This window comes from Mytilus californianus, unplaced genomic scaffold (assembly GCF_021869535.1).
Source record: "Mytilus californianus isolate M0D057914Y unplaced genomic scaffold, xbMytCali1.0.p SCAF_1, whole genome shotgun sequence".
NCBI lineage: Eukaryota > Metazoa > Mollusca > Bivalvia > Mytilida > Mytilidae > Mytilus > Mytilus californianus.
This window is the reverse complement of record NW_026262581.1, coordinates 94,183,704-94,204,028: the sequence shown is the minus strand read 5'-3', so window position 1 is coordinate 94,204,028 and position 20,325 is coordinate 94,183,704. Positions and strand designations below refer to the sequence as shown.

Sequence of the window (20,325 nt, the reverse complement as noted above, 5' to 3'; positions counted from 1 at the left end):
CTGACTTTGACCACATTTTCATGGTTCATTGATCAATGTTAAGTTTTCCTGACAGTTTGTTTCTTAGATACTATGTGCAATCTAAGGTCAACTATATTTAAAGCATATTTGGTGTATGGAATGATTGTAAGGTGTACATGTATTTCCAGTTTGGTTTATCTGACCTTGACCTCATTTTCTTGGATCATGTTAAATTTATGTGATAGCTGTAGTAAAGCTTTATATTTAGGACTAAAATCAATGGTCAGTAAAGAAGGCAAGACATTTCAGCGTGTGCACTCTTGTTAGTTTAATTTGTGTTTTAAAAAAGTGGATCATAATCTATCAAAGCTTCAAAATGTTTGCTATCTAAACTTTTTCCTTCCGTAGCTTTGCTTTTGCAAGACTTGACACAAACAGGAAGTTGTATAAGTGACTGTTTTTTCCAGATTGGACTAAATAGCGATAAGGTGTATTGAGACAACAAATGCAACTGTCTTTGTAGAAAAATGAAGGACTAAAGAAAGAATCAATATTTATCTCCACCCACAATATGATGCAGTGGTTACCTGTGAAACAGGACGAAGTCTGTATTATTTTTGTTATACCTATTGGTAGTCAGATTTATACAAATTTGTATGAAAGTTTATACTTTACAATATGACAGCCTCCATGATCAGCGTGAATGCGCAAGTTCAACTGTTATGAAAAAATTAGTTAACTTTTTTGGATTCACTAGTACATGTAAATTGGTTTTTATATTGATTTTTTTTTCATTTTTGTTCCACATTCTTACTTAAGTTTCGCTCATCCAAATTTTATGAAACACATACACAATGCTAAGAACCAAAACTTGCAGACAGAGTTTGAAATTGGGCAGTAAGTCACTTTGTTCTAGAGTAATGCCCCTTTATAAATTTCTCAATTTCCGCACTCTAACTTAAGTTTATCTCAATCAAATTTTATGATACTCAAACAAAATGCAAAGAACCACAACACACAGATAGAGTTCGTATTTGGGCTGTAAGTCATTAAATAACCATTTTAAGTTATGCTCTTTTAACTTGGAAAATTGCTACCTATGGACCCCACAAAAAGTTGTTGCTAGGGTTCTTAACGTGCAGAGAGTATGGCACTCTCTTTTCACAAGGCATCAGATTTTACGTCCCCATTCTGACTGGACGTTGCTATGTATTTGTACATCCTGCACAACTAACATGACGAAACGGACGCCCCACTTTGGCTAGGTTTTTACTGGCAATCAGAAGATATCTAAGTAACCATATTTCTATATCCCAGTCACCCTTGGGGCTTGAAGAAAATCAGCTGGTTGAAAAAATCTAGTAAAATTTAAATATTTAAAAATGGGGAAATGGTCCTACCTCTTAATAACATGATTTGAATATCCAATTTTTACAAATACAAATAAATCATATGCATGTAAGCTAACAAAAATTTCAAAACCATAAAGATATATTGTGATGGAAATAGTAGAGAAATAGGTTATCTAAAAATGATCCATAATTTTATATACAAATCTGAAGTCAAGTTAGCCTAGCTATGATCTGGTATCAGAAATTATTAAAAGCCCCATACATAATTAGAATTGATTTGTAGTTGAACTAATCTGAAACTACTATTATTGTGTAATAGTGGTCTCAGAACTTACAATAGTAATGTATTTCACTTGATTTAATCTTCAAGATGGACACTTTGCCCCTGGAGTTGGACACAAATCACATGTTGATACATGTACCTGTCCATGAGTTTGACATTTAGCACCAAAACAGTCGAAGCCGCATTGAAAAAAAAGAGTTTTGAAACAGAAAATGAAACTATCTTGATTTATAAGTACTTATCAGCAAAATTACATGCATAGCTTTTCCTTAAATGTAATGCCAATGTAATTCCAATACTAGAACATTGCATATACATTTTGTAAATTTGTTTGGTATAATGAAAGGAAGCTGATTTAAAAATGTTGGACTTAGAGGGTACAAATAGACAAGTTAATATACACATCAACATCAATGTGACAGTAATCCAAAAAAAACAATAAGCTACCAAAGGCATCGAGACTAGATGTCAACATATAGTCTTCATATGATGAAGACATAATCTTTCGATCAGTTTAATTAAGGTTTGGAGCTGGCATATCAGTAACTGCTAGAAGTCCTTGTTAATTTATGTTGATCATTGTCATTTTGCTTAGTTTCTTCTGTTACCTATTCTAACATCGGACTCAGACTTATTTTAAACTGAGTTTTACTGTGTGTATTGCTGTGTGTTTGTTTATTCATCATTGGCTGGAGGTATAGGGGGAGGGTTGAGATCTCACAAGACATGTTTAACCCCGCTGCATGTATATGCCTGTCCCAAGTCAGGACCTCTAGCCTTTGTTAGTCTTGTGTGTTTTTATGCCCCCGCGATAAAATCCAGCCACAAAGTGTCTATGGCATATTAATTTACCCCTGTCCGTCTGTCCGTTCGTCCGTTTATCCGTCCTTCCATCCGTCCCAATTAGGATACATTGTTTGTCCGGCTATCTCCTCCTACAGTTTTGGAGGTACAATTTTAATATTTTTTAGGATGTTCATACACATAATGAAGGTGTGCATGGCCACAGGATTTTGATTTTTTTCAAATATTCTGAAAATGACAGGTAGTTGGACTTAGTCATTTTTTTGGTACTAGTTGCATAAAGAGATCATGGTTTGTCCAGCTATCTCCTCCTACAGTTTTGGAGATACAGCTTTAATATTTTGTAGGATGTTCAAACACATAATGGGGGTGTGCATGGCCACAGGATTTTGATTTTTTTTTTCAAATATTCTGAAAATGACAGGTAGTTGGACTTAGTAATTTTTTTGGTCAGGCGGGGGCATCATTTGTGTCTTACAGACAGCGTAACAATTTCAAGTTGTATGCCAACATCACTGTTTGTCAAATCTAAAATATGTGGAAATATACTCATGCATAAGCAGAAAAAAAGGGGGGGGGGGGCATTATCCATATCTTGTTTAAAATTGGTTTATTTGTATGTTTCAGAGTTTATTGTGGCATCCATTTCCCTAAACTAGTATATATTATTGTTTAGGGGCCAGTTGAAGCCCGCCTAGGGGTGCAGGATTTTCTCATTGAATTAATTAAAAAGAAAAAAAAATATTTGTTTGAACCCTCGTAAAAACATCAAATGATGCATCTTTATGGCTAACAGTGATCACCTAAAGATTTATTTTATTAAAATTACAGTAGTGAGACTTTTCCCTTCCAAAAGTTTTTTCTCTTAAGTAATTATTGTGATTTTTGGATTTACCATGTCCCCTGATGTAAGTTGTTTAAGTCCCAGTTTTATATGTTATGGACAAAAGTAATTTTCATAGCAAAAACTACATAAAAGGACTTTGATGCATTTTTAGTGAATTGGTCCTGTGTATGCTTTAATTAAAGCTGGAAATAATGTTTTATCCTATAATAATTCCACAATGGTTTCACCAAATGACCTGAAATTAGTTAGAAATACATGTATTAAACAATATATACAATGTATAACCTCATTTTTATTCTTCTTCCTGCAAAGCCTTAGGGCACTATTGGTGTGTACTCCATCAGCCAATATGTCAGTTAGGTACGTTTTCCACATTTTATATCTTGTCTACAATGAAAGTTGCAAAATGTGAGACATAGGGATGCTAAACCAGTAGGGACAATGGTGTAAAGCTTTTTGTATTAAGCTTTTTATATTTCAGAAGGTAGAGGACCAGAATACTTCTTACCTTGTATACCTTATGTTGTGAAGTTTCCGTCTGTCATTGGTCCAGAGACTGCTTAAAAAACTGTATAAATCAAAATTTACAAAAGACTACCAATTTTGTGTAATCAACTGCAGTAACCCAGATCTTTGAAACTTCACAGAATGATTGAACATTTATTGGAGTTGTGCACCTGCTATTATGAAATTGTTTGAATAAATTTTTCTAATTTTTTCAGGCTTGGGACTTACTAATATTCAGCGAAAAATTTCAAAAGATTTGAAAAAAGTTTGTTTTTAACCCAAAACTTTGGAACTTCACAGATAGTTTGCTTTTGAGGATGTGTAACTTTTATTTATGGAGTTGTTTCAAGATTTTTGCCCATTTTGTTATTATATATTTCCATATATTATTTGAATGTTCAGTATAGACCATTCTCCTTTGTTTAAGAAAAAATCTGCACAATCCAGCCATTTGAGTCTTGGATCCATTTTTGGCACATGTATATGGATTGGTTGCAAAGACTTTATGTCCATTTTGTATATGTAACATGGTCTTGACCTCAATTTCAAGCTGTCAACAGTATTTGGTATGTGAATTGAATGGGATGAGTATATGTTCATCTTAAATATGTAATACCTGACCTTATTTTCATGCTCCAGTGGTCAGATGAAATATTCACTATGAGGTGTGTTCTCCCTTACTATACATGATGGTCAACACATTTTAGTATGAGGATTGTTTATGGGGAGTATATGATAGTCTGACATATGCCAAATTCATGACCCCATGAGTCAATAATATTGGTATATGAATCAGTTGGCCCGAGAACACAGTTATTTCATAGTGCATTTCTTTTAGACAATGAATTCTATTAAAAAAATCGCACCTGCTCTATCTCAAAAAGATTTTTACAGTGTAGTGTACTACTATTGGGACAAATAATATCAAAATTATAGAAAAGTCTACCAGCTCTAACTCAAAATATTGACAATTGTATATTAGGGGGTCTAAAATTCAGTTTGACAGCTTCAGACATACTAATTTTTGACCTTTTTTAACTGGACCAAATCACTACTTAACATAAAGATTCAGCACACAAATTTTTTCAACATGTGATTTTATCCCCTTACTTAATATTTCATGCATAATATATAAAGAAATAAACTTGGAAAGTGTATGAACAAAATTTGCAAGTTATACACTGTCCACACTAGGGACTATGTTTGTAGACAACGAAAATCAAAGGACGATAACTGTGTCCTCGGACCAGTTATAAGGAGTGGATGTCCATCTTTAGATATGTAATATGGCCTTCACCTAAATTTTTTGCGTTGTATAATGCTATCATGTCGTCGTCTGCATCGTCTGTGTCGTCCGAAGACGCATTTAGTTTCCGAACAATAACTTTAGTTTAAGTGAATGGATCTCTATGAAATTTAAACATAAGGTTCAATACCACAAAAGGAAGGTTGGGATTGATTTTTAGGGTTATTGCACCAACAGTTAAGGAATTAGGGGCCAAACATAAGCATTTTTGTAACTTCCAGACAATAACTTGTGTGTTAGTGTATGAATCTCTCTGACATTGTACCACAAGGTTCCATATCACAAAGGGAATGCTGGGATTGATTTTGGTGGTAATTGCCTCAAAATTTTAGGAATTAGGGGCCAAAAAAGGGGCAAAAAACAAGCATTTTTCTAGTTTCATGACAATAACTTGTGTGTAAGTGTATGGATCTTTCTGAAATTGTACTACAAGGTTCCATATCACAAAGGAAAAGCTGGGTTTGAGTTTGGGGGTAATTGCCCTAAAAGTTTAGGAATTTGGGGCCAAAAGGGGGCCAAAAAACAAGCATTTTTACAGTTTCCAGACAATAACTTGTGTTCAAGTGTATGGATCTCTCTGAAATTTTACTGCAAGGTACCATACCATATAGGGAAGGCTGGGATTGAGTTTGGTGATGATGAATCGTAAGGGGGTTCAAAAAATGGGGGGGGGGATTTTTCTTTTCCTTTTTTTCCTTTTTTTTTTCTTCAAAATTTTCCATTTTAAGTTGGTTATTTTTTATTTATATATAAAAGCAAAATATAAAAGCAAATAATAATGATATGGTTTGATTTCTTCAAAATTGAAATATTGGGGTTCTTTGATATGCTGAATCTAACCGTGTATTTAGATTCTTAATTTTTGGTCCCGTTTTCAAATTGGTCTACATTAAGGTCCAAAGGGTCCCAAATTAAACTTAGTTTGATTTTAACAAAAATTGAATTCTTGGGGTTCTTTGATATGCTGAATCTAACCGTGTATGTATTTAGATTTTGGATATTGGACCATAATAGGTAAATTAAAATTTGTTAAGTTCTTAGACCACATTCATTCTGTGTCAGAAACCTATGCTGTGTCAAATATTTAATCACAATCCAAATTCAGAGCTGTATCAAGCTTGAATGTTGTGTCCATACTTGCCCCAACTGTTCAGGGTTCGACCTCTGCGGTCGTATTAAGCTGTGCCCAGCGGACCATTTTATTATGTTTAAGTGGTCAGGTTAAGTTTTCATGATGAGATCTATTAATTTGTAACTTTACATGATACATCATCAATATATGTTAGTCAGGAGTAAATTTTAATCTGACCCATGTCATGTTTTAGTGGTTTTGGTTGAATTTTCAGGTTTACCCGGTATATAAAAATAAGGAGTTGTATGATTGCCAATGAGACAATTATCCACCAGAGTTCAAATTAAGTAGAGTAAGCAATAATAGGCCACCGTACGACCTTCAACAATGAGAAAAACCCATACTGTATATACGGATATTTAAGGCCAAGACATAAAAATTTGTAAAAATTCAAACAAGAAATCTAATGGCCTAGTTTATAACAAAACAATTTTAGAAAAACAATTATGACAGACATGCACCAATGACAACTACTGAACTACAGGCTCCTGACTTGGGACAGACACATAAAGAATGTGGTATGGTTAAACATGTTTGTGAGCTCTCAACCTTCCCCCTAATCTGGGACAGTAGTGTACCGTTCTAGAGTTATGCTCCTTTTTAATTCGGAAAATTGCAAAGCTTGAGCAGGGGCATTTGTTCCTCAGACATATTCTTCTTTTATTTTATTAGGTCTGTACCAGGGAAAGATATGAAAGATAGACTGAAAATGTTTTGTATGTTATGGTATAAGTTTATGAATGAGCATATTTATCTGACAAGCTACCCTAAATTTGGTCTTGACATCAGTTTCAAAGTACATTGCTTTTTGAAATGATTAAAATATTGCTGCTGGCAAGTCATCTTAGTGTGTCCACACTTTTCATATTTTAGTGTAACATTGCAATGATTTCATATGATGTCATGAAATTTGATAAAATTACAACAAAAGATACCGCCTTCTCGATTTTGATGATTTTATGATTTGTTATTCTTAAATTTCATGTTTTTGCCTGATTGTTACAAATTTAAAACTGTCTCAAATAATACATATTTTAAAACATGTAACAGGTCAGTGACCAAGATGTTTAAGAACTGTGAATTACAATAGATTTCTCAAAAACTATTTGATTTATGTAGTTTTATGACAAATAAAGACATAAAGTCATTCAATAAAATTTAATTGATATACCCTATGGTTGTTAAAAATTTGGACTAAAGCATGAAACATTGTTCAAGAATTAAATGTTTTAAAAATTTTAACATAGTATAAATTTATATTAAAGAAAGGAATACCACTAAAATTCATCATACACTCATAATTATGTAAAAGGACCTGAATACAAATAAAATTAAGTAACTGAGATATGAACTTTAGGATATGGTAACACAAATTTTAGTCATCTGTAAAATGTAGATTCTAGTGACAAAATATAATTAATTATGATATACATGTATCATTATACAGGCCCATAGCCTGAGGAGGGGAGGGGGGCTTATTTGGGTCAAGATGCTTAGACTTTTTAATAGTCAAACTTCAGTCTGAATATTTCAACTTGGATTAAAAAAGTTCGGAAAAATTACTTTAGTTCTTTGAGTAAGAAGTCTAGGTCTTGATGACTCAAATGTTATGATCTAACTTGTTGACTATCAGATGATTGCAATAGTGAAACACCACTGGTAGGATACCTTAGTTTTCAAAGGAACATAATGAAATACTGAAAATAACAAAACTGGACAGATTAATAGACAAGGGTAAATCTTAATACCCATATCTACTATCGTGGCATGGTATGAAAATTTTCCAAAGATGCATAAAATAAGTAATACTTTCCCTATAATATACTGTTTAAAAAGTTATAACTGAATATGTCAGAGAAATGCCAAGTAATTCTTCAGTAGCTTATTAGATGACAAAAATTAATTTTAAAAAATATTCAAGTTACTTAGGTTTTAAAATTGTTTTTCTTAATTTCTTAATTTAAACTACCATTATGTTTTTGTCATGTATAAAGGGGCATAATATCTAAGATATTTACCTTTATTCTAGAGTTATTAACAATGATTAGTTTATAAAGTTTAACAGTATAATATTATAGAATGTTATTGTCCCCTGCGTAACCCATTGCGGGGGATAATGGAAATACCGGGCGTCTAGATCTCTATTTTGGAAAATGTTTAAATAATCTTATAAAGATTGACAAGAATAAAGCAAGAACCCCATTTTCCCCAAATATATTACCTTCCAGTATTCCTCTTTCAAAACTTGCAAGATACTACCCTGAAATATTTTACTCAAAATATTTTTTTTATACAATTAGATTACATTTTGGAGTGTTACTGTATTTTTTTCAGGCATCTTTATCACAAGTGGTCAAGTCTATAGACAGGGCACTTCAAGCAATACATTATGCTGCATCAAGCACAGGCAGTCTAACACATGAACAAAGAGATAATCTTAGGTTAGTTATGAAACTTGTTTATCTGTGTATACAATTTACATGTACTTTACTTTACAAGATTGAAAAACACTACATATTATAATTTGAAAATATTTGTAGGATTGATTTTAGTTATTTAAATATTATTATTATTGATATAAGTGAATTTTAATAAGCAGATGGATTAAGTTCATGTTTACAGTTCTGATCATAATACTTATTTGTCCAATTAATATAACTGGCGGCTTTATTGTTCACGTTTACTATATATATATATACATATAAGCTTGTATTAATTTTTATTTTATTTTTGTTTATAAATTAATTTGATTAATTGAATAGTTAGAGTGATCTATAGATTGACTCTCAAGAGAGAAGTGGTTTGGTGATGCCGTATTGACAGAAGACTTCTGACCTATTTTTCTGATTAACTCATTTGAAGGATGTTTAATAATTTCAATCATAGTTAACAAGGATCTTCATAAGGATGTCTAGAACTGTATTTATTGTGCAGGCTTATCAATCATGTCAGTGTTCTCCCCAGTATCTTCAAATAACACCATGGGATTTTAAAAAGCGCTGTTTCTGTAAAAATTAGCACCACACTTATAAATAATATGTTCTATTCAGAAAGAACCATGTTAGTCTAACAGTGACAGATATAAAGCACCACTATGGTATCATGGTTCTAGAATTTATAAGACCCATGGGAAACCCTGCATTTCTTTTTACAAAATGTATTATTGAAAGTGTTAGCTTTTGAATAAATAAATTAAGTGTAGAATAAGAAAAATCTAAAGTAGCATTGATTTACTCATTTAAATTAAGAAGAAGTTGGAAAAGCTCTGGACAGGCACAACTATTTACAGAATCTGCATAATTGACATTCCCCTAACATGAGCATTTGGGTGTTCTAAGTCATGAACCTCACCAGTGGTTGTTTAAGAAACAATTCATGGGGGCTTGAATTTATACTGATTTTACCACGGTTTGTACTTAAAGCTAAATATTATACCATGAGTGATAGCGAGGGGTAAAATATCGGCATAAATTGCAAACCCGTGGTAAAATCAGTATAAATTGAAGCCCCCTTGAATTATTTCTATTTTAATAGGATAAATACGGCAATTCTTTTGGATTGAAGTGCCGTTCCTGTAAATAAACACACTATTATATTGACATAAAAGGACAGAGCAACTGAACTAGTGACATGCTTAAACTAAAAAAAATGGCTTATAACACATTTTATCATCATTTTTTTATGTTTCCTTGTTTTGATGACTTTCAATTTCACAATCGTTCATTTTCCCAGATAATGCTTATATTCTTACATCATCGTTCAATGACCTTGGGTAGCTCATTCATAAAAAAGCATATGATGTGGGAGTATGATAGGAACAGCCTAAACAATATATTCATATTTTACCATAGGTGTGTACTCAGATGGATATCCTTTTGTTCTATGATGTTCTTAATTGCAACATATGATTTTTCAATGATAACCATAACTGAATTTCAGAGTTGCTAGTAACTGTAGTCCTAAAGTTTCTCATTCCAGTTCTTAAATTTAATAATTTCAGTTTTTTCTCACCTTCGACAAAGTCTGTTATCTGTTCTGTTAAAATTGGCAATGTTGTTAACTGTTTTATATGAAAATAAGATTCCTGTTATCTATTACTTGACACTTAAAGTGTTCACTGTTTTTGACATAATTTATCTCTATTAACTGTTATTTACAAGAATTTTCAAGATTCACTTTCTTTACGATGCTCCCTCAAAGGAGTAACACAAACAGCATATATGTAACTGTCTTTGGAGATCTCAATCTGATTAAAATCTGATGCTGTGGTATGCTACACTCTGTTAGGGTGGAGAGAATCGTAGCGAAAACTAAAAGCTGATTTTAATGAGATTGTGGAGATCTTTAATAAAATTGAGAATGGAAACGGGGAATGTGTCAAAGAGACAACAACCCGACCAAAGAGCAGAAAACAGCCCAAGGCCACCAATGGGTCTTCAACACAGCGAGAAAATCCCACACCTGGAGGCAGGCTTCAGCTAGCCCCTAAATTAAAATGTGTTCTAGTTCAGAGAAAATGGACGTCACACTAAACTCCTAAACATATAGATGAACCAAAATTAAAAAAAACATACAAGACTAACAAAGGCCAGAGGTTCCTGACTTGTGACAGGCGCAAAAATGCGGTGGGGTTAAACATGTTTTGTGAGATCTCAACCCTCCTGCTATACCTCTAGCCAATGTAGAATAAACAAACACATATAGCAATACGCACAGTAAAACTCAGTTAAAAGGAAATCCAAGTCCGATATCAGAATAGGTAACAGAAGATACTAAGCAAAATGACAATGATAACAGAAATTAACAAAGGACTACTAGCAGTTACTGACATGCCAGCTCCAGACCTCAATTAAACTGTTTGAAAGATTATGTCTTCATCATATGAAAATCAAGCACAATCCCTCCCGTTAGGGGTTTAGTATCATACCATCATAAAATATATGAGAAGAACATAACCCGTATCATACCAACAACTGGTTGTCGAACCTGCGACTTTTGTCGCAAAAGTGAGACATAGCGATCCTACATTCTGTCGGTGTTGTCGTCGTCATTGGCAGCATCCACAAATATTCACTCTGTGGTTAAAGTTTTTGAAATTTTAATAACTTTCTTAAACTATCCTAGATTTGTACCAAACTTGGACAGAAGCTTGTTTATGATCATAAGATAGTATCCAGAAGTAAATTTTGTAAAAAAAAACGTATTTTACTCATAAATGGACTTAGTTTTTCTGCCAGTTAACATTACATTCACTCTGTGGTTAATGTTTTTCAAATTTTAATAACTTTCTTAAACTATCCTAGATTTGTACCAAACTTGGACAGAAGCTTGTTTATGATCATAAGATAGTATCCAGAAGAAAATTTTGTAAAAAAAAAATCCTGTTTATCCGTATTTTACTCATATATGGACTTAGTTTTTCTGCCAGTTAACATAACATTCACTCTGTGGTTAAAGTATTTCAAATTTTAATAACTTTCTTAAACTATCCTGGATTTGTATGACACTTGGACAGAAGCTTGTTTATGATCAAAAGCTAGTATCTAGAAGGAAATTTTGTAAAAATTTATTTCCTGTTTTTCCGTATATTACTTATAAATGGACTTAGTTTTATTCCAGTTAACATTACGTACAGTCTGCAGTTAAAGTTTTTAAAACATTTATTAGATTCATAAACCTTCTTGGATTTTTACCAAACTTGAACAGAACTTCTTACAATCAAAAGGTAGTATCTAGAGGAAAATTTTTAATAATATTTTCCCCATTTTTGTTGAGCCTGCGACTGACAGCAAAAGTAGGCGAGACACTGGGTTCCGCGGAACCCTTACGATTTTTTTTAGAATAAATGTGTTTATTTCTGATGCAAAGACCCTATGAGTGAATCAATATTAATTTTAAAAAATGCCATCTTTAATGACCTGACAACAGTATTGTAACTATATCTTTTCTGAATAAGTCTGTTTAAAGGTTTGGTTAGCTTTTGAGCTGAATGACAACATTTTTGTGCTTTGTATAGAATATTACCATAAAAGATTGGATGTGAAATACCTGAACCTATAAGATGTCTACATGTTGATTTATATTTACGAATAATGTCCTTGTACCGATGATCAAATTTAGTAAATGTTTTGACAAGTTTATGATATAAACAGATATCGAAAACCCTGGTATAATTATTTTTCTATAATACAGCGATTTCTTTCATTAAAATCAAATATGTTGTTACATACACGAGTGATTCGAACAAGTGGAGATATATAAACACCATAAGATGGTGACAAGGGAATGTCACCATCTAAAAATGGATGACCAACAATAGGAAATGAAAAATTATCTCTTTGATCGTAAATTTTGGTATTAAGCTTTGGTATCAAGATTCAGGAAAGGGCAGTTTTCATTGTAAGTATTAGCTTTATTTAAAGTCAGTTCAGCAGGATAAATCTCTTTAGTGTACATACTGAAGTCATCATTATTGAGAGCCAATAAATCATCCAAATATCTAAAAGTGTAATTAAATTTTTGTATCAGATGATTTTTTCGATGGGTCTTTGCTGATTTTAGTCATAAATTAATTGTAACTCATAACAATACAGAAACAGGTCCATAATAAGTGGTGCACAGTTAGTCCCCATTGGAATTCCAATAACTTGACGATATACAGAATCTCCATATCGCACAAAAATGTTATCAAGTAAAAATTTAAGTTTATTTCTGTCCCCTATTTAATTTATCCCCACGTTAACAGGAATGGCCACTTTTGACCAGGGGAGATGTTCTGATCCAGCTCAGCTCCCAGCTCAATCCCAAGATAAAAACAATGACAATGAGATTAAGATAAAAGAGTGTTTTTTTGACCAGGGGAGATGTTCTGATCCAGCTCAGCTCCCAGCTCAATCCCAAGATAAAAACAATGACAATGAGATTAAGATAATAGAGTGTTTTTTTGACCAGGGGAGATGTTCTGATCCAGCTTAGCTCCTAGCTCAATCCCAAGATAAAAACAATGACAATGAGATTAAGATAAAAGAGTGTTTTTTTAAATTGACCCAGAGCACCTGAATGGAGTAGTGAAAAATATATACATTACTTTTGTATAAGTCGTATAAGACTGCAATAATATAAGTCACCTTTGTAGATATTCGTAGTCTTATATCTCAGGTAATCAAAGTGACAATCAAAGCACAAAGATGACAAATATAAGTCAAATGTATAAAAATACCTTGAGGTGTATCAATACAAGGCAAACAATAAAGATTTTAAAAATAAATAACATTAAAATCAAAAACAACCTAACCCATTCTTTCCATTGGCCAATGGCTTCAGCTTCGTGTGGGTCTAGGCAAAAAAGCATGCATTGACATGGTAGTTGCACCTGTCTGGGAAACATTATTCATGGTTATCACAATCTTAACTCCATACTCACTTAGACAATTAATATTCAAAAAATTGAAACATTTCAGGGAAATTCATGGACAATGGGCAAAACCGAGACAACAAGCAGACAGCATATTTATAGGACAAACGGTGTACACAATACACTAAAAGTACATACAACACATGAACACAAACCTGATTAAAACTGGAGTAAACTTAGGTGCTTTGAAGGGTGAGCATTTCCTGCATTTTTGCAAGACACCCACTGTTTCTTTTGAAAATTCCTCAAATTCAGAACAATCAACCTTCACATTGTTCGATTTTTCAATATGGTTGTTAAGTGTTATTGAAGTTTTTACATCACTGTTATCTGTTATTTAGTTAAAGTTGGTGTTAACGGAGGACCCCCTATTGCCCCCCTTTGTCAACAATGTATAAGTTTATGATAAAGTCAGTTTAAGGGGACCCACTAGTGATAGGTCAATGTTATTATACCCCACGCAATGAGTTGCAGAGGGTATAATGTTTTTGACCCGTCCATTCGTCTGTCCGTCTGTCTGTCCGTCCGTCCGTCAGTCCGTCAGTCCTGTTTCTTGTCATCGCAACTCCTCTCAAACCACACAACAGAATTTAATGAAACCTTTTTAGATAACAAGGACATACTATTTAGTTGTGCATATCGACAGGAAATTACGATTCAATTTTTTTTCTAGGAGTTACGCCCCTTTGAACTTATTTACTTTAATGTACTACTGCAACAGTTTGTCATCTCAACTCCTCTGAAACCACACAACAAAATTTCATAAAACTTTGTAGATAATAAGGAAATACTACGTAGATGTGCATATCGACAGGAAATTACGATTCAATTTTTTTTCCAGGAGTTACGCCCCTTTGAACTTATTTGCCCAATATACTACTGCAACCTTTTGTCATCGCAACTCCTCTCAAACCACACAATAGAATTTCATGAAACCTTTTCAGATAATAAGAACATACTACGTAGATGTGCATATCGACAGAAAATTACGATTCAATTTTTTTTCTAGGAGTTACGCCCCTTTGAACTTATTTGCTTCAATATACCTCTGCAACAGTTTGTCATCGCAACTCCTCTGAAACCACACAACAGAATTTCATGAAACTCTGTAGATAATAAGGACATACTAGGTAGATGTGCATATCGACAGGAAATTATGATTCAATTTTTTTTCTAGGATTTACACCCCTTTGAACTTATTTACTTTAATGTACTACTGCAACAGTTTGTCATCTCAACTCCTCTGAAACCACACAACAAAATTTCATGAAACTTTGTAGATAATAAGGCCATACTACGTAGATGTGCATATCGACAGGAAATTACGATTCAATTTTTTTTCCAGGAGTTACGTCCCTTTGAACTTATTTGCCCAATATACTACTGCAACCTTTTGTCATCGCAACTCCTCTCAAACCACAAAATAGAATTTCATGATACCTTTTCAGATAATAAGGACATACTACATAGATGTGCATATCGACATTACGATTCAATTTTTTTTCTAGGAGTTACGCCCCTTTGAACTTATTTGCTTCAATATACCTCTGCAACAGTTTGTCATCGCAACTCCTCTGAACCCACACAACAGAATTTCATGAAACTTTGTAGATAATAAGGACATACTATGTAGATGTGCATATCGACAGGAAATTTTGATTCAATTTTTTTTTCTTATACAATTTTTTTTTCTTACAGTTATTTTATTTCTCCAGTGACAATGTGGGGACGTGGGGTATGTGAGCGCGCTCACTAAGGTTCTTTAATTTGATATGCAGTTGTGTAAGCATTCTCATGGAGATTATTTGGCCTTGCCCTGTCGGTCATGGTCTATTGACTTTGAAACTTCTGCATAATTAATATGTTAAAGTTTGTGATTAGGTCAGTTTAAGATGAACCACTTATGATCAGTCAATGGTGTTTTGTATGCAGTTGTATTGCCAATGGCATTTCTCTTTCCACACAGGTTATTTGACCTTGCACCTTCAGTCATAGTTCATTGACTGAATGTTTTTCATAGTTTACCATTTAAGTATTGCCATTTAAATTCCAACTTTTGCATTATACTATCAAAATATATAAAGGTGAGACATATCTCAGTGTCGACAGTTTATTTGTATATGGCATGAAACTGTAAAAGGTATAATAAATATCATCCTTCCCTAATTTCTAAGACTCGTAACAAAAAAGTTGATATTTTTTCTGACAGTGACTTAATGTTGCATATATTCATTAGCCCTGTAAAATGATGATAGATGAATGTAAGAATTAGTATCTTGGGACATATTCCAATTTCCATTATTTCATATTTGTGCTTTCATTCTAGTTCAAGCATAATTTAAAATGGTTCTTTTAATGGTTTACAGGAATTTAACAATCCCCTAATTTAAAAAAATAAAATAAAATCCAAACTGAATAGATCAACATCAAATCTACAATAACATACTAGCATCAAAAGGGAAATATTTACATAAAGTATGATAGATGAATCTAGACATTGTGAAGTTGGATATTCTGTATTGCCACTATTGGTGTATTAATCTCAGTACTAGAACGGACAAATTGTAAGCTTAGTTACCAGGTGCATTGTATTGTAGGTCTCTAACCCAGCACAGAGAACATGTATTAAAAAGTGCAAAGACAGAATCCAGAGAACATGTATTAAAAAGTGCAAAGACAGAATCCAGAGAACGTGTATTGAAAAGTGTAAAGACAGAATCCAAAGAAAAAAAAGTACAACAGTCAATCTCAGGTACGTTACCCTATAACCTTTGATCCTTACTTCGGTCATTTGTAATTTTATTTCTTATAATACATTGTGTTTTCCTTCACTTCAGTTCTATTTAGAACACAAATGTATCATTTTTTAAAAGTACGGTAATGAGTTTTCCTGAAATTTGGAGCAAGCTTCTTGTGAGCCAGCTATGATATGTGATGTGTTTTCACATTCATTACTCAAACTTCTTGCTTACCGACTACTTATATATTCTTACACATAATTGCCATGTATGAAATTTTTGTCGCATTTTTCTAAGGAACTTTGAATCAGAGCTTCCTAAAATTTGGTATCAAGCTTCAAGTGAGCATGTTATAACCTATTGATGTGTTTTCACATCCATTGCTTATCAACTTTCTGTTTACCAAATACTAATAGCAGGGTATCATTAGTGATCACTTGTAAAAATTAAATTTAAAAAAAAAGGAAGTGTATTTAGTTCAGGTGTGAGAATGTTTCAAGGATTACTTCAAGTATATTTCAGTGGATTTCTGGTTTATAATATCTGATTGAAGTTTTTACAATACTTCAATCTGTGATGGTTTGGCAAAGGAATGAAATTTTGAAACTGTCTTTGAAGCATTGTAGTTCTCTGTAGAATTGTTGATTGATTGGTCATTTTTTACTGTCTGTTAATTCGTATGTATTGCGATGGTATGGCAATTTCATGGTGTTCAATTTTTTAAAACATTTGAACACCGGTTTTTAAACTTATTTCCTTTAAAATAGGCTGATTTCGATTGTTCGGCATTCTTCTTTGGCTGCAATTTGTCATCATATCCACATTTGACATGTCCTAACTAAGTAGTGTCTGGCCATGATCGTTCATGGAATTTCGCAGAATTCTATGTTCAATTTTAAAACAGAGAAATTGACATAGTGTTTGCACATATGTTATCATACACATGATACATGTGAATTTACATTGCATCAGCCATAAATGTGTACATCTCTGAGTCTGTGCTAAGTATAGATATATCGAGAATTTTATTATCCTACATGAACAGTATTAGTCAAATAAGAATGAGACTTATTTCCTTATTTCTATATTTACCCATAAGTTATGTATTGTAACAAACTAAAAAGTAATTTTGTTGAAATTTTTTTGGCATTTGAATAAAAGGAGATGTGAGAAGTAAGGGGAAAGTAAACTTTATATGTTGCACAAAAATTGCAATACAGATACAGTTTCCTGTTGATATCCTTAGAAACATTGATTTTAAGAAAGTACCAGTTTCTGCCACTTACTTCAAAGTGTTGAAAATTTATGTTTTTTGTCTTTAGTTTATTGACTTACATGAAACAAACAGGTTCATTTAGAGTTCACATTTGATTACATATACATTTGATATCATGATAGGTATAGACTGTGCGTGTCAATCAAGGTGCCTATAAATGAATAGAACAATTAACTATTATTTAGATTATTGATTTTAATATAAAAAAAAAAATCACATTTTTAATAAAATTTGTAACCTTATAGTTTTAACACATATTTGTGGAAAATAAAATTTCTGACATTGATTTTTTTCTTAACTGATTTTTCATTATAAATAAACCTTGTAATTTATAAACACTGAAAACAATAAATTTAAAACTAGTTTTTAAAGATCATGTCAGATAAGGGCAATTATTTAACTTGAATTTTTCACTAGATTTGAACTTTACTTTGAAGATTTACCATAAGAAATCATGACTTGACAATGATTTTAACAGCTGCTATTAAGTGTTTTCAATATTAATATAAAATTTGGTTGATTTTCAAATGCTTTTAAACTCACCATGAACCTTGTTCAGGGGGTCATTGGGTATATAAAAATCACTCTATCATGTCTGCTTGAATTATTTGGAAGTGATACACCTTAAGGATGTTTTCTTCTGATGTTTCAGTCTCGTTGAAATCTCGTTCTGGAATTATTTCCAAAACATGTGATACAAGTGGAAAATATCAATGAATTTAAAAAATGTTATAATATTTGACCTAAACTCTGTGAAAAAAATGTGTACTAACAATAAGTAGTTTTTGAGTAATAAAATTTTTTAATTAATCCCAGTTGATAAATTCAAATTAGCCACTGTTACTAAACAAGGGGCAATCAGAAACCATAACTGTAGAAACATTGATTGATTGTTAGTTGCTTAATGACCAATGTCAAATATTTCATGCATGCTCAGGATGATATAGAATCACGAACCTCACCAAAAATGGGGTTGAGCTCATTTCCTGCTGTGTAAGGGTTTTCATGTTACTACTTAAAAAATTTAAATCTGATAAGTCACTTTTGGTAAACGATGAAAAATAAATACTATATATATAGGGAAAGAAAATTCCATAAAATATATGTAAGCAAAAACTCATATAAAATCAATATCTATTATATTTGAATATTTTTTTATGTGAAATAGTCTTGATATGAATCTAATGAAATTGCAACCTGTTCAATAGAGCAGCCACCATATGAAGGTCCTTTTGGGTCACAGTGCAATTTTTACATGTTCGCTAGATTAATGGTTGCTGTTGATTCGTGTATGCTAGAATTAAAATTAAGTTTGTTTCATACCTCGAGTGAACTGTTACATATTGCTCTAGCATACCCCAAAGAACCTTTTTGAGCTGCTCTAGTATGCAAACAAACTGTTACCTGTTTGCTCTAGGGAATAGTAAAGAAGTATCACACATTCCTTTAGGGTATGCAAATGAACTGTTGTGCATTGATCTAGCATACACAAACCAACAGGAATTGGTAGCTCTAGCGAACCTGTAAAAAATTGCATTGTGACCTAAATTGTCCTTTATACCACTAGGGATTAAAGGTAACCATGTTTATATATGAAAGAAAATCCATAAGAATTTTCATTTATCTTCTCTTTATATATAACTGGGCAAATTTTCACAAAACTTTGCCACAAGCATTCTTTGGGTGATTAATAGCATGAAAATTACATAGATTTTGTCTGCTATGAATAGAACAGAGGGTAAAAATGCATATTCAAAATTATAAAAATTTTCCCCACTATGAATACAACATGAAGCATGTAGGTGACAAATGTAAATGATTGTAATTGAATCTGTAGAATTGCAATTTGAATAAATGAAAGTTTACGAGACAATCTAAAAGAAATTTTCTTTCAGAATAAAATAGCAAGACCCTGACATCCAACTAAGATGGCTGCCATTGCTACAAAAAGGAAATTATGTGAAAAGCTCATTGAGAAAATCAATAGCTGATCCAGTTAGAATAATTTTTGTTAAATGATTAAATTATTAAAAATTGAGCCAATGACCCAGCAACTTGTCCAATATGGCCACCATCATGGATTTCATATCTATAAAGTATAAATAATGCAGTGGTTTCAATAATATTTTCCTATGTAACTACTGTTCCAATATGGATCAAACTTGAACACAATCAAATTTACTGTGTTTAATGTTAAAATTACTACTGACAATTGAGAACATGTTTTTCAATTCTATAAATAGCCACTACCTCTACTAATAACAGAAAATTTTATCATATTTTTGTCTCGCCTTGATAGAGTAAAAAAGCGAGACATAGGTATGCTGTTTCCGGCGGCGGCGGCAACAATGTATTAGTTTGTGATAATGTCTAGTTTATGGTGAACCACTAGTGGTAGGTCAATGATATTAGGTATGCAGTTGTATTAGCATTGGCACATCTCATATCCATGGAGATTATTTGGCCCTGCTCCCTCAGTCAAGGTCTATTGACTTTAACACTTTTGCTTAGTTTACATGTATTAGTTTGTGATTAGGTCAGTTTATGGGGAACCATTAGTGGTAGGCCAATGTTAATTGGTATCCAGTTTTATAAGCATTAGCACATCTCATTTCCATGAAGAATATTTGGCCCCACCTCCTCAGTCATGGTCTATTGACTTTGAAACTTTTGCTTAGTTTACATTTGTATTAGTTTGTGATTAG

At 32.5% G+C, this 20,325-nt stretch overlaps 1 protein-coding gene across 1 annotated transcript in view; it reads left to right on the top strand.

Moving 5' to 3' along the window:
• The window catches only part of LOC127710372 (NCK-interacting protein with SH3 domain-like), a 54,024-nt gene that overhangs the window by 8,664 nt on the left and 25,035 nt on the right, over positions 1 to 20,325 (top strand). Inside the window, exons 2-3 of the mRNA XM_052216192.1 lie at positions 8,527 to 8,633; positions 16,204 to 16,358. Of these exons, the coding sequence (XP_052072152.1) occupies positions 8,527 to 8,633; positions 16,204 to 16,358 (262 nt within the window). The remainder of the gene's footprint in view (positions 1 to 8,526; positions 8,634 to 16,203; positions 16,359 to 20,325) is intronic.